Source organism: Cornus florida, unplaced genomic scaffold, assembly GCF_030987335.1.
Source record: "Cornus florida cultivar Cherokee Brave unplaced genomic scaffold, ASM3098733v1 CherokeeBrave_3.0.0_Hap2_Chr07, whole genome shotgun sequence".
NCBI classification, from domain to species: domain Eukaryota; kingdom Viridiplantae; phylum Streptophyta; class Magnoliopsida; order Cornales; family Cornaceae; genus Cornus; species Cornus florida.
The window spans coordinates 12,751,358-12,766,340 of NW_026775577.1; the positions used below are offsets into that span (position 1 = coordinate 12,751,358).

At 35.7% G+C, this 14,983-nt stretch overlaps 1 protein-coding gene across 1 annotated transcript; it reads left to right on the forward strand.

The window, feature by feature from the left end:
• The first annotated feature begins 951 nt into the window (after nucleotides 1–951).
• On the forward strand, nucleotides 952–8,151 carry LOC132266408 (cold-responsive protein kinase 1-like). The gene is made up of 8 exons (XM_059767272.1): nucleotides 952–1,394; nucleotides 3,478–3,878; nucleotides 4,741–4,863; nucleotides 5,166–5,293; nucleotides 5,482–5,692; nucleotides 6,659–6,890; nucleotides 7,337–7,487; nucleotides 7,557–8,151. Exons 1-8 carry the CDS (start codon nucleotides 1,000–1,002, stop codon nucleotides 7,872–7,874), a joined length of 1,959 nt encoding a protein of 652 aa, XP_059623255.1. The 5' UTR covers nucleotides 952–999; the 3' UTR covers nucleotides 7,875–8,151.
• The last annotated feature ends 6,832 nt before the right edge of the window (nucleotides 8,152–14,983 follow it).

Here is a 14,983-nt window from a genome sequence, read left to right on the forward strand (position 1 = left end):
AAATTAAGTCGTATGGATGTGACAATTTTTTGATATTTCAAAAACTACATAAACTTCTACATTATATATATACAATTTGGTCAACTACTCTTGTCTAGTTCTATCAAATTATCTAATTAAAAAATAATAATATATACATATAGATGTGTGTACATATTCTAATATAGAATTGGAGATTGAGTCAATTGACATAATTTTCATCATTTCAGGCGTCAGTTGATTGAATCATCATCATCATCACTCTTTCAAAATAAATGTAGTAGACTTTATTTGAATGGTAAAGTCTAATTTTTATATTAAGAATTACTGTACATGGTTTAGAAAATAAAGTTAGTCACTATTTTAATAATTTTTATATTATATATATTATTATTATTTCACTATCATGTCATCACAATATTTTTGTTTTAAATAAACAAATATTATTTTATCCGTCATTTGGACCATATGTATAATTTAAATTTTCTTTTTAAAAAAAGTTGAATAGTTTGTTAAAAATGTAGTTGAAGAAGTGTCTTGAAGAGTCGAGTAAGCGTCCAAAATAATGCAGATGTTCTGATAGTCTAATGGTTAGTATCTCCGATAAATTTTAAGAGTGTCAAATTTTGACTCTTTACACTTACTAATTTAACTTCTAATTTTATTTTATTATTATTATTTTTTAAATGTGTTAAATATGCATCCCAGAAGTGATATCTAATTATCAGGATATGGTTTATTTGTAGAAATGTCGGTTTTCTTTAGATAGCATCATATTTCAATTTTCAAAACGAAGACTGATCAAGGGTTAAATTTGTCCAATTTGTTGAGGGTTAAACTAAACTATCATCGTTGACTAGTATAGTTTGGGATAGACATATATGCTACAGTTGTGGTCCTACTGCCTTCAAGCAAATTCTTACAAAAAGCATATATATATATATATATATATATATAAAATCCCAAGCCCACTTTCCCTCTGTATATCGTGTTGCCCATATCACAGGGCACAAAACAATAATGAAGACAACAATGAAAATGTGGTGGTGGCGGTGGCGGCTGATCATGGTGTTTATGGTGGTGGTTGTGTGGATGTCAGATACTGCAAAATCTGACCCACAGACTAAGCTGCTCAATTATGGATGCAGTCAGTACAACGCCACCAACCTGTCCAACTTCTTCAGCAACCTGAATGCCACCTTCTTGGATCTCCGCAGCCAGCTTTCCACTAACAACACGCACTTTGCCACGGCGGCGACAGCGAGGTCGTCGGACCCGGTCTATGCCATGGTTCAGTGCAGGAACTACCTCTCTATAGCCGACTGTGTCGCTTGCTTCGACGTCGCTGAGTCTCAGATACGCAACTGCTCCGCTGCCAACGGTGCTCGGGTCATCTATGATGGCTGCTTCATCAGGTAACTATCCTCTGCATTCGATCTCTAAATTTACTGTTACATGTAAATTAACCGAGTTCGGTTGAGTTAGCCCGGCCTTCAGATTCTCAAAATTTTGAGAGATTGTAGGAGAATTTTCAAATGTAAGCCCTGAGGCCCTCTATGTAAGATTTTTATTTTATTTTATTTTTACATTTATTTTCATTTTTTTATCATCCTCGTCTTCTAAATTTGAAACCCTTTCAAATTAGAAGTTATGGAGGATCGCGGGTCCAAAGGCCCTTCCAAATTGGAGGGCCCAAACACCATGCTCCGAGATGTTCAGGCTCCAACTAGTTTAAAATCCGTAAAGACTTTGAGATGTTCAGGCTCAGTTCAATTCTAGATCAATTCACACGAATTAATAGACAATCTCATGTGACTTGAATCAAGTGTTGTACAACAATCAATTGAAACACCACAAACAAATTTTAATTTTTGTATAACGCCCTTTTTTTTTTTTTTTTTTTTTTTTACTGGCACCGGAACTCACTTGGGCATGGTCTCTTTGGGACTCACGCCAACCTACAAATCGGGGATGTTGTCAACAGTCCCACACCTCAGTAACAATTTCAATTGAGGGTTATAATAGCGATGGACAGGTTCAAACCTGAAACATGAGCGTTCCCAGGTCATTACCTTACCAACTTAGAGATAACACTCATGTTGTGTAAGAGACTCTCCGCATCCTATAACATATATGTATGTGTGTGCGTATGTATGTAGAGAAAAGATTCCCTTTAATCCTATATATATTATTTTGTGGATTAAAACGATATAGTTTTGGATGGACCGAATTCCATATCAACAGGAGGGATCCATTATATCTATCTATCCATTTTAATTTATTAGGGGGCCTGTCTTCACATGATTTGTCTATCATTATTTTCAACTTGTCAATACCTGCCAAAAAAGGAGAGAGGACACGTTTGGGATTGACCAAAAAGTCGTTACAATTGCCAATATAAAACCACTGGCGGTGGATGCGGTTTGATGTTTAAGATGAAAGGGTAAAAAAATATTATAAGATTTTATTTGGTAGACCATCATATAATGGGCCACATGATCGTTATTTTATATGATAGATGAGTTTGGTTAATTGGGCTTTATTTGTTAGAATGATGTGGACTTGGGCTGGGCTTTTGCAATTGAGAAAAGATGTTAAATGTAGGAATGGGTATTCTCTATGTGGGCTATGCTTGTATCTCATTAATCAATTTTGCGGGATGAGTCGGTTGTGGGCTAAGCTTATTACGTAATAGACACTATTTAATTATCTAATAGACAGTATTCATGAGCTTATAAAAATTTGTATTTCATTAATTAATTAGAGAAGCCCAAACTAATAAAACCCACACATATAGTTGTGACCAAACTACTACCTTGGTCTTGTTTAATAACTCAATTCCATATTTAGTTTCAATGGATTAAACAAAGGATGGGTTTTTATTTGAAAAATAACCCTAAAAACCTCAATTTAGAGAGTGATGAGAAAGGTTAGGGGTGCACAAAAAATCGGTAAAATCGATAAATTGATTCAAACCAAACTAGATCGGCTCCAAAAATACATAGAATCAATTATAAACGGTTCAATTACGATTTACAGTTTTACGAGCCTAAATCGAACAAAACTTAACCATTGTATAAATTGTATATATATATTTATTTGTATTATGTAAATAATAAAAAAATAAGATTAGTATTTTAACCATTCAAGTATATATCATAATATATAATAAAAATTTATGTTATATATATTATATATTATGGATATATTAGATTGAATTAAAAAATAAAAAATAAAAATTGTTTTTTAACGATTTAGTTTGGTTCGGGTGGGTTTCATTAATGGTTTGACAGTTCATTTCGGTTCTAACTTTTATATAACCGTCTATGATAATTTGGCTCCAAAATATTCCAAAACCGGTCCAATCTTCGAACAGTCTGCACCCCTAAGAAAGACACAGATTGAAATTGATATTGTGGAATAGAGCCTGCAAGTGGTGTGATGATGATGATCTCATCATATGGAGAAAGTTTCTCACAGTTTGCTTCTTTTTTGAAGGTATGAGAGCAACAGTTTCTATGACCAGACCACTCTCCCCGGCAACACTGGGCTATGTGGCAATCAAACCGCATCTCAGCCAACTGCTTTTGATGAGGCAGTAAAAGCATCATTAGCTGATCTTCAAGTAGCGACACCGAGGATTAATGGTTTCTTTGCAGCAACAAAGACAGCAGTGGTCGGTGGCAATGCATCAGTTTACGCGGTGGCACAATGCGCCGAGACAGTAAGTGAGACTGGTTGCCAAGATTGCTTGACAGTGGCATATGGCAACATACAAAGTTGCTCACCGGATACAGATGGTAAGGCTGTTGATGCCGGGTGTTTCCTCAGGTACTCGGAGACGGCTTTTTTCGCAGATAACCAGACAGTCAATATCACCCCTTTCCTTGGATCAGGAGGTGAGTCCTCTTCTCTTTTTAACTTCACTTCAAAATCAGATGAGTAATGTGTTTTTTTTTTTTTTTTTTTTTTTTTTTTTTTTTTTTGGGTTTTGCATCGTGCATTCTTCATTTTGCATATTAATTAATTGCTGTTATTGGGTTAATCTCTTTTGGCTTTGGCAAATTACCTAAATTCCTTGTGATTGGAGTAGATGAAATCTAATTACTACTTGATAGGAAGTGTGGAACGTGATAATACTGTACACTTTACCCCAACTTTGCTTTTTTGGGAGTATTTTAGAATTTTCACACTTGTTATGTAGCCCTAATTCTATAAGTATAGTAGCGGAGGTCGTGATTCATTCTGAACTCTGTAATTTTGTTTGCCGTTCAACATAGCGAAATCTCAACAATGTACTCCTAATTTTGGGTGAATCACGGAAATCTATATATACTGTGCAACTTATTACAACTTTGCTTTTTTGGGGTATTTTAGAATTTTCACACTTGTTATGTAGCGCTAATTCCATAGTAGTGTAGCAAGGGAGGTGGTGATTCTTTCTGAACTCGGTAATTTTGTTTTGCTCTTCATCATAGTGAAAACTCAACGTCTCGTGGATGTAGCCCTAGTTTTGGATGAATCACGTAAATCTGTGTATTTTTGTTTATTTTCTTGTTTCTTTTTTCTGTTGATTTTCCCAAAGTATTGATGAGAAACTGCATTTGCTTGATATGAGGTCTACAAGAGTACTGTCATCATGAGTAATGCTTAGGATCTCTCCTCCTCTCCCTCACACATACACATTATTTAGCTCCTTCCAATTTGAAATTGCATATCATTTCTTGAAATTGCATAATTTGTCATTTTTTATATCTTCAGGAAGTTCAACCAAGAAGAAAGCTATTATTGGTGGAGTGGTTGGAGGTGTAGGTCTTCTTTTGATTGTAGCTGCTTTGTTTTCATGGTATTACATGTCGAGTAAGCCGAAGGCAACTCGAAGAGGTAAACAAGATTTACTGGTTTAACAAATTTTTGGCTGCTTTTTATTTAAATTGTTAATTTTGAAGTGAGACCAGTTGCCAAATTTTTGCCAAAATCAAAGTCATCACATTCAAGAAGTAGATAAATGACACTGATTTTATCTTCACTCTTCAGTCGCTTGATTTTACTTCCAACCATCCAGATTAAAAACCCTTTTAAGTATTCAAAGTTTTATTTTTCTCTATTTCTGTCTTTTCTTTTCTTTTTTCTTTGAATTTTTGCTCGAAATACAATGAAAATGTGATTGTTTTCCTCTGTACCAGGTGATATATTAGGGGCAACTGAGTTGCAAGGTCCAGTGACTTACAGTTTTAAAGATTTGAAGACTGCAACTAAAAATTTCAGTGAAGAAAATAAACTAGGAGAAGGAGGTTTTGGTGATGTATACAAGGTAACTTGATGTAATTTTGTATGAATCATTGTTTTTAAAAACTATGAAAAAACAGTATTTTTTATTTTGATTTGCATTTTCATTGATTCTCATTATTTTATAATACATTTTTTAGCTATTGCATTATTGGATTTTTTTTTTTTTTTTGCAGTCTAGTAGTGTTACCTTCTTCCTTTGTAATTGAACAGGGAACTCTTAAAAACGGGAACGTAGTTGCAGTGAAGAAACTAGACCATGTCTCCAGTAGAGCAAAGGCTGATTTTGAGACCGAAGTTAAGCTTATAAGTAATGTTCATCACCGGAATCTCATTCGTCTTCTGGGATGTAGTAACAGAGGACCAGAACTGCTGCTTGTTTATGAGTACATGGGAAATGGAAGCCTTGATAAATTCTTATACGGTAAGTTTGCCTCTTCTTTCTTGTCAAAAAGGACTGATCTAGCATTTCAATTTAATTATTCCAAGTTATTTGCATTAATCAATGAAGAGAAAGATTGATATTAGAAAATGTTGAGATTTTTTGTTTTAGTAAGTGAAAAAGATTAGATTTATTTTATAATCTACTAGCTTTTATGAGCAAGTGTGTGACAGAAAGAAGTCCAATTTAGAAATTGTTGCAGGGGATTTTTTCAGCTGAACATATCCTACACACTAAATTTGAATTAATTTACTGAGTCAATGATCAACACATTTGGTAATGCCTTCTGCTTATTGAAGAAATGTTTACAATAGTGCCATCCCATGGCCAGTGAACCTCTTTTTTTTAAGGGAAAATTACATATAAATGGAGTCAAAGTTCCATATTTACTTAGAGATTGAATCAAAATTCCATATTTCTCTAAAATGGATTGCTGAGGTGGCACATGGTTTTTTACTGTTTAAAAAATTATGGTGCCTAAAATGCCCTTCCCTAACAAAAAGGTAGTACATTCAGTTCAAAAAAGTAGTACCTTCAGTTCAAAAAAGTATTACCTTCGGAGAAAAAGTAGTACCTTCGCGGTGTTTAAAAAACATGGTACCTGGACGCCAAAAAGTAGTACCTTCAGTTCAAAAAAGTAGTACCTTCGAAGAAAAAGTAGTACCTTTCCGGAAGGGTATTTTAGGCACCACAATTTCTAAACAGTAAAAAACCATGTGCCACCTCAGCAATCCATTTTAGAGAAATATGGAACTTTGACTCAGCCTCTAAGTAAATATGGAACTTTAACTCCATTTATATGTAATTTTCCCTTTTTTTTTTTTTTTAATGTGTTAAAAAAGCAGATGCATTTGAGAAGCAATTGAAAAACACACACACACACACACATATATATTAGTTCATTTCAATCAAAACTAAATATATGAATTAATTTTTCATATTGAGCAGGTGAAAAGCGGGGGACTTTAAGTTGGAAGCAAAGGTTTGATATAATCTTTGGAATGGCTAGGGGTCTTGCTTATCTGCATGATCAGTTCCATGTATGCATCATACATCGGGATATAAAATCCAGCAATATTCTGCTGGATGATAATTTCCAGGCCAAAATTGCTGATTTTGGGTTGGTAAGACTTCTACCTGCGGATCAGAGTCATGTCAGCACCAGATTTGTCGGAACCTTGTAAGTTACTGTAAATTCAATCACTTCACTGCTTAGATAACCTTAGTCTGTATCGTAGTATTCATCAGCACTCAAAATTTTGTGTAAACAATGTTTAAAATTGGCAGTAGCATAACAACGCATCCACAATTGAGAATATAAGTTTTGTTGCCAAATGCATTTGTGAATTTCAAACTGCTTCGGAATCAATACTTGTTTCTTTTCTGATTCATTGTTTACACTCCATTTATTCGCATCCAAATACTAAAGTTTCCATAAAAATAAGTTCTCTGATATCAGTTGAAGTTTCTTTTAGTGACAATGGAATTACTAGAGTCTAGAGGCTGTTTAGGTGCCTAATATAGTAAAACCGGTCCATTGTGTTTCACATATAACATTGATTAAATGATCAGACTTGCCTAAATATGATTGAAAGCCCCTCACAATTCCTGATTCTCATGTATCAGGGGTTACACAGCACCAGAGTATGCCATTCATGGGCAGTTGTCAGAGAAGGTTGATACCTACAGCTTTGGCATTGTGGCCTTAGAAATCATAAGTGGCCAAAGGAGCAATGACATGAAGGTCGAGGCTGAAACTGAATACCTCCTTGAAAAGGTAACTTGTCATAACCATAAACTTTTATTTCCATCAATTGTCTAATGCTTTTATGTTATGGTGTTATAGGCATGGAAACTGCATGAGACTGATATGCATTTGAAGTTGGTGGATGAGACATTAGACGCAAGTGAATACAAAGAAGAAGATGTGAAGAAAATCATGGAGATTGCTTTGATGTGCACTCAATCGCCAGCTTCTCTTAGGCCGACAATGTCTGAGATTGTTGTTTTGCTTTTAAGCGAGCAATCAGCAGAGCCTAGACGCCTGAGCAGGTCTAGCTTCGTTGATTCTGATCTGAGGATTCGCGAGGACACATTTACTGCGTCTACTGGCTCAACAAAATCCCATGCCACTGCCTCAATTACTGACTTCACAGGTCGCTAGCTTCTAGACTCATCGGGCTATCAAGTGTGTGACTATGCTTATTATCTTCAAGTCATTTCAGCACCACAATTATACACAACTTTAATTTTTTCATGTTTGTTATTATAATATTCGTGTTTGTAACTTATGGCCTGTCATATGACTCATATATAGAATTCTTGCAAGGGTTAGAGGGCAATTTCTGTGCATTGCAAATTGCAATCCCCTTAACTGTTGTAACCCTTTCTACGTTGTGTGTACTAAAAGGAATGGTTTTCATATCCGAGTTTGTTCCTTATATCATTGTGAGTTTTCGTTTGTTCATATGTTGAAATCACTTCTTTCCACTAACCGGGGAAAAAAATAAAAATAAAAAGCGCACTTCTTTTTTTTCTCTCCAAATGATAGTTTATTTGGCTCAGGCTAAATAAGGAACTCTACCCTTCTTTCATTCTGCTTTGGTTTAGGACTGCCATTTCTTGGTCTATCTCACAATCTATCTCCTTTCATCAAGCTTATCCCAATACTCCTAATTCTTATCCTATTGATTCAATGAGCTACAAGGCCACCATCAAGATGGACAGAGCTAGGAAGCTTGATAAAATGTGGTGCTGCCTGGGTTTTGTAGTCTATCTGCCTCAGCTATCATCATGGCGGAAACTTGCTTAGCTCTTCCTTTGCCTTGAATCCTCTGCAGGCTGAGCTCAATCCTATATCAGTGAGCCTCATTGACTTGGCTAGAGTAGAGACTGTGAGCTTGTATTTTGAGGCTGAGTAGAAGAGGTGTCACGACCCTACCCACACAATGTAGATATTGTTCACCTTGTACACTCTTCTCTCGGTGTTCACTATTTTTTACAAAATGCGTGAACACGATTAGGGGGTGTTCACACATATAAGCAGGGACTGTAACGCCCCGAATCCCATGATCTGGTGCATTAACTACAATGGTCCGAAACCCCGACCTGATACCAAGTCCAAAATGCGAAAGCTAAGGTCAAAATGGTCATTTGACATTATAATGTCTGATAATAGGTTTACAATAACCTCATGAGTCATTACTAAACATGAATGACGAAAACAAACATTAATTTCCGGGTTTAAATCGAAGAGTCCAAGGTGTGCCTAAGAAGGAGCTGCGAGCGCTCGGAGGGCATTGTGCGAGCGCACGCACGGTGTCCTGCGAGCTCCTGTGCGCATGCGCACATGGGCCTGACAAGCTCCAAGATATCGGAATTGGTCTGCGAGCGCTCGGACTTAAGTGAAGCCCTCTGGTGAACAGTACCGTGGCCTCAAAATAATTTTCAAAAATTGGTTTTCTTTTTCCTTTGAATACAAATTGGTCTTTGGTCATCCCTACTTCATTTTCATGCATACATATATGATTCCAAACACATTTTAAGCATCTCATAGTCTAAGAACATGGCATGGGGTGTGGATGCCAACAAGTAAATGTGTGTAGCATACTTAAAGTGTGCAAATTATATAGGGAAGCATACATTAAAGAAAAATGGCCCCTTCGCTTCATTACAACACTTGTTTAGGTTACAAATATAACATGGTAGAGTAGAAATAACTCGGGAACTCCAAAAGATGCAATTGAGTTCCTAGTCAATTTCTCTCTTCAAAAAAATATACGTCATATCACCCAATTAGTACATGTCCAAAAATGATAGATCAAACATGCCTAATATATAGCATGTAAACATGGCACAAACCATGTCCACAAAGCAGAACTAATCAAATCCAAGTTAAGACGGAGGTGCATCCAAGTATAGCACGCTCTTACCTGAAAAACGGGTGTGAGTAATTTAAATTACTTCGTAGGCAATGCATTATAAAGATAAACTAGGTTTCTTTGGCCTCGCAATTATATGACATGCTATATAAGTATAGAACATGCCTGCTAATCATCTAATTCAAGGGTAGGTCTAAGGATACATCCTGGAAATAACAATTGAATCAATATTCACAAATACAACTCAAGATGTATACTTTAAAATCTAAAGTAAGCCAAGTTACACTACACATGGATGTCAACTTGGAAATCAAGATTCAAAATCATATAATAGGAATAACTTGGACACACTCACACCTCGGGACATACCTACTGCATGAACCAGTAAAATAGTTATTCTCGGTCTACTAAACAGTAGGGAACAAACCTAATGGCCATTATAAAGTTGGGAAAATTCTGGTTTCACCCGCTAGCACCAAGCCCTAGCATTCTCAAGTAACAAGTCCCAAGTATCTCCCAAAAATCATCAACAATATCCACAATGTATTACATACATAAAGATCAAGTTATGCACTTCACAAGCACACTTAAATCCCAATACTCACACAATTCATGCTCTATAGTCTCCAATATTGCTACCATGGCATGAATTCCAATATAAATGACATACCAAGGCATTTGTAATTGTTAAAGCAAGTAAGGTTATAATCATGCTAGCATTTCATCCTCAAAGATATACTAATAACCTAATATATCATCAATTCATGTTCTTGAACAAATATTCAAAGGTTTACACAATTAATCCAAAAAGATTGAATACACATCATACCATAAACCTTATATTAGAGGGTTATGTAAAAGCATATGATACAAGTACCATAGAAAATCAATTTAATAACATAAATGAACTAAATGAGCAATAAAATAAAGCTACCATTGCGCATGCATTAGGACATCAAGTAAGCTTAGGTTATGAACAAAAGTAGATTAAAAACTCTCACACTCACACAATACATGCACAACACACACTATAACCCAAAACACAAAGAAGTGGCTAGTTTAGAGTTACGGGGTAAGTGCAAAAAACACTCCTGGAGTATACTTTTCATAGCACTTTTACCCCTTATTTAAAAAGTGTGCAAAAAACACCCATATTCTTTTCAATTTGTGCAAAAACATCCCTCAATTAATATAATACACATTTTACCTTTTTACTCTTCCAAAAATGCCCCTACTAAACCTTACTTCTTTTTTGTAATGTCCCAAATACCAAACCAAAGAATTCACAAGGATTTCGGTGGAGATGCTAATGGGTAGTGGCTAGCTTGAAGGAACGGCACAGCAGCGAAGATGGACGGTGGGACAGAATCGGCCGACAAGGATGGTTGAACGGCCGTGATGAAGAACTACGGTAGTACACTGGTGAGACAGATTCGGCTGGGACAGGCTAGTGTAGCCGTGACAGATCTGACGATGTGGACCAACGAACAAGGTGGTTTTCAGAAGGGCAAAATGGCCATGACAAGCTCGACTGACTGACCGCGGCTCAGAGGGGTCTGAATGGCAGGCAAGGAGGTGACGGACCGGTGAGGATGAAAACGGCCGGTGAGCAAGGAGAAGCTCGCACGGAACTGATCGTGGTTCACGAGGGCAGTGAGCTTGGAACAGTGGCCGGCGAGTAAGGGGGAATCTTGGCAGGTGGTGGCGATGACAGCGAACAGCGATTCCGGCGATGGGCTGTGGAAAAGATTGGTTCGGCCGTAAGCTTACGGCCAATGTGAATTGCTTTCGTCGAACGAAATGAGGCATTCAGTGAAGCACAGTGCTATCTGAAATCTCTATAGTACAGAATTGGCTCCAATTGGATTTTCATGGGGGATTTTAACAGTCTTTTTTTCATCTGGATGAACATCGAGGGGGTTCTAGGAAACAATGATGGTTGTTCCATAGCTTCAGTTGATTGATTATTGTGGTCTCTCTTTGGACATGGGTTTCAAGGGACATCCTTTTACTTGGGGCAACAATAGATAGGAGGGGCAAACCATATCATGTCGAGACTGGATCGCGGATTGTGCATCCAAAGATGGCTGTCAAAATGCAGACATAACAATCATAGTACGGTTTCAAGCTATGATCATAAAATGAAGAAAAAGAAGGGCCAAACCCTTTTTAGTTATTTCACAAATAAAATAGGACCTATTGACACAAATGTCATCGTTTAGGGGTGTTTGTTGTACAGGAGGGGTGTAATATACACTGTAAGCATATTATAGGGGTATTTTTTGCACTTGACCCTTAAAGTTATACTATACTCCCTACCTCACTAAGGAAGCAAATCCTAGGAATCCAAGAAGCAAAAATAATTCAAAACCAAAACCAATTGAAGGGTTTTGATGGCCTTGGAGTCCCCAAGCTTTCTTCCTTCTATGGTAACACCAAATGAGCAAAGGAAAGAAGCCAAAAATGAATAAAAAGGCTTGAAGCCAATGAGGAACAATGGAGGAAGGGGGAGAAACGGAAGAGAGAGATGAAGTGCTGAGACAATTGCAAAATATCTATAAAGGTGTCTCTAAAGTCATTGTGGACCCCATAAGTCCCCAAAATCACACAGAAGCCACCAAATGCAAAATAAATGCATAAATGAGTATGGAATGTCCTGAAAATGACATAAATGATTAAATCTGCCCTAATGGGGCTAATGAAGTGTTGGGAATAATTCCCGAGCACTTGTCTCTGCCTGGGCCCACATAGCCCAAAAAGAAAAGAAATAAAAATAATGCAAAAAAAGGAAAAAGAGGTCATGGTCCTCACAGGGACGGACCCATGTGAGCCCAGTGCGGGCACTTACCACCACTGGAATTTTAAAATTTTCTATTTTTACCTAGAAAATCTTAAGTAATTATATAAATGCCCCCATAACTTTTTCCTTTCCCCCTATCAGAATTGTAAAAATTCTTATTTTTCCTAGAAAATCTTGCATAATTATATCAGTGCCCCCATAACTTATCTTTGCCCCCATTGATTTTTTTTTTTTCTTCTCACTTATACCCTCATTATTGTTTAAAATCGCCCCCACTAGAACAAATTTCTGGGTTTGTCATTGCATATAAGGGTCAACAACATATCCCTCAAGACAATGTGGGGACGTCACAATCAACCCCTATTTGGACCTATCGTCTTTTCTAACCTTACATAGATGGACTTGTGAATGCTCCCCCATTTTCAAGGGATTGGTTCTGATACCATTTGTCATGATCGACCTGCCCACACCCTATAGATATTGTCCAATATGCACACTCTCCTCTCGATGTTCACATTTTTGCTTAGAATGAGTCTACGTAGTTTGGGGGTGTCCACACAAATGCCAACATCCTTTTTCCAAGTTGATGTGGGAACGTCACAGAAGGTATGTCCATGTCTGTGTTCTATGGATTTCATACGATTTAGGCACATTGAAGGGCGGCTCCATATTCGGTTTAGTTGTGGTTAATTATAGTGGGGATTCAAAGAATTGTGTCCAATATATTTATCTGAAGAGAGATTTAAGGGTTGAAGAGAATTTAGGGTGTTTTTTTTTTTTTTTTTGGTTAAACTATGTAACCTGAAGTGGTAGTTACGTTTGTCGAAAAAAATGACGAGAATCACCATATTTTTTACTTTCGGGAATAAGTCCATTCGTCATTTATGAAAACTTATTTTTCTTTTTTTTTTCTTTTTTCTTTTTTCTTTTTTTCTAATACAAATAAAATATCTAGACTGTATTTGGAGTTGTTCCTTTTTAAGGAATAGTTTAGATTCAAATATGCACAAAAGATTTACACCTAAAATAGAACTATCTTATTTCCTTGGAATGGATGCAACAATCCTATCGAAAAAGTAGAGTTAGGGTTTTTGACATATTTTGCAGAATGTGTATTATTATCTAATAAAATTATTCCTATCTCCTTACCAAAAATGGTTTCAACGTGCAGCATTGTCTTTCTTTCATAAAATAACATTAACCATAGAATCCAAATTCACCATCGCTGTATGATCACCGTCGTTGGATAGGCTTACCATCACACTGTTTCCCTCTTAAATCTACACTTCTCTACGTTACAAATAAAACATATATTCCTCATATAATCTTCATCCCTAATGGACTTGTATAATGCATTACAATCAATAGGTAAACATGCAATCTTTATATAGCCATATTCATCCTTAAGGGATGGCTATGATGCGTTACAATCCATATATAGGGTTTACTCTATGGAAATCTACTTTAAAATATTTTAAATATTTACAAATCTACATAATTCTCTACTATTTATTCTCTAGAATTCTGCTTTAAAATATCTTAAATATTTACAAATCTACATAATTCTCTACTTGTCTAGAATATTCTACAACCGTATCAAATGTGAATTAATTTAGAACCCAACCTTCACATATGCCAAGCAAACGCATGCAGAGTCCTTCTTGACACCACGTTGGCATACAACTTCGAGCAATTCGAGTGTGAATCTACTCTCTTCAAGGACGGAGCCAATTAAGGCCCAGGGGGCATGTGCCCCCCTCAATTTTTAATAAATTTCATCTTTGTAAGTATATTTATTTAAAATTTTAAAATTGCCCCCCTCAATTTTTAAAAAATTGTATTTTTTGTATGTATATTTTTAAAAAAATTTAAACTTGCCCCTACCCTAATTTTATAAAAAAATTATTTTTATATGTATAATTATTCAAAATTTTAAAATTGTCCATCCTTAATTTTGGGTAAAGTACAGCCACACCTCCTGAGGTTTGGCAAAAGGACATTAAGAGGAAACTTACATGTTTTTTGGATAAAGACACCTCTTGAAGGTTCAAAAATGGACAAAGACACCCCTTTACATGAAAAAATGACCAAATTACCCTTTGACCGTTTAAGAAACTTTTTAATTTTACAATTTAATAAACTGGACTAATCTACCCTTATGAACAATTTATGCATTAAAAAAAGTTATAAAAAAAAAAAAAAAAAAAACTTTATATTGTTCAACTTTTTTTTTTTTTTTTTTTACTTTACAAATGTCCCAACTTTTTAAAAATGTAGACATCTAAAATGATTTTTTAATCCAATACATATATTTCAAATAAATTATATTTTGTTATTACTTCTTTTCTCTTTCCTTTTTTATTTTTAAATTAAGATGCTTAATTCTTTCATCTAAAAAAATTAAACCAATCTATTTTCCTTAACCACCTTTTTTTAAAGTAAGTACTTCTAGCTCCTTTTTCTTGACTGCCTCCATGTAAAGAAGTAAAGGTTTTAACAAAATTTAAGAGGAAATCAATAATTTCTTGGAAACCTCAAAGAAATCAACAATTTGAGACATTTCAAGTGTAACTCTTTCCCGAGTTACCTGAT

Coding starts and splice junctions, on each gene's coding strand:
- LOC132266408 (XM_059767272.1), top strand. CDS start 1,000: ATGAAGACAACAATGAAAATGTGGTGGTGGCGGTGGCGGCTGATCATG. Junction 5,693..6,658: donor CCTTGATAAATTCTTATACG/GTAAGTTTGCCT, acceptor CATATTGAGCAG/GTGAAAAGCGGGGGACTTTA. Junction 6,891..7,336: donor ACCAGATTTGTCGGAACCTT/GTAAGTTACTGT, acceptor CTCATGTATCAG/GGGTTACACAGCACCAGAGT.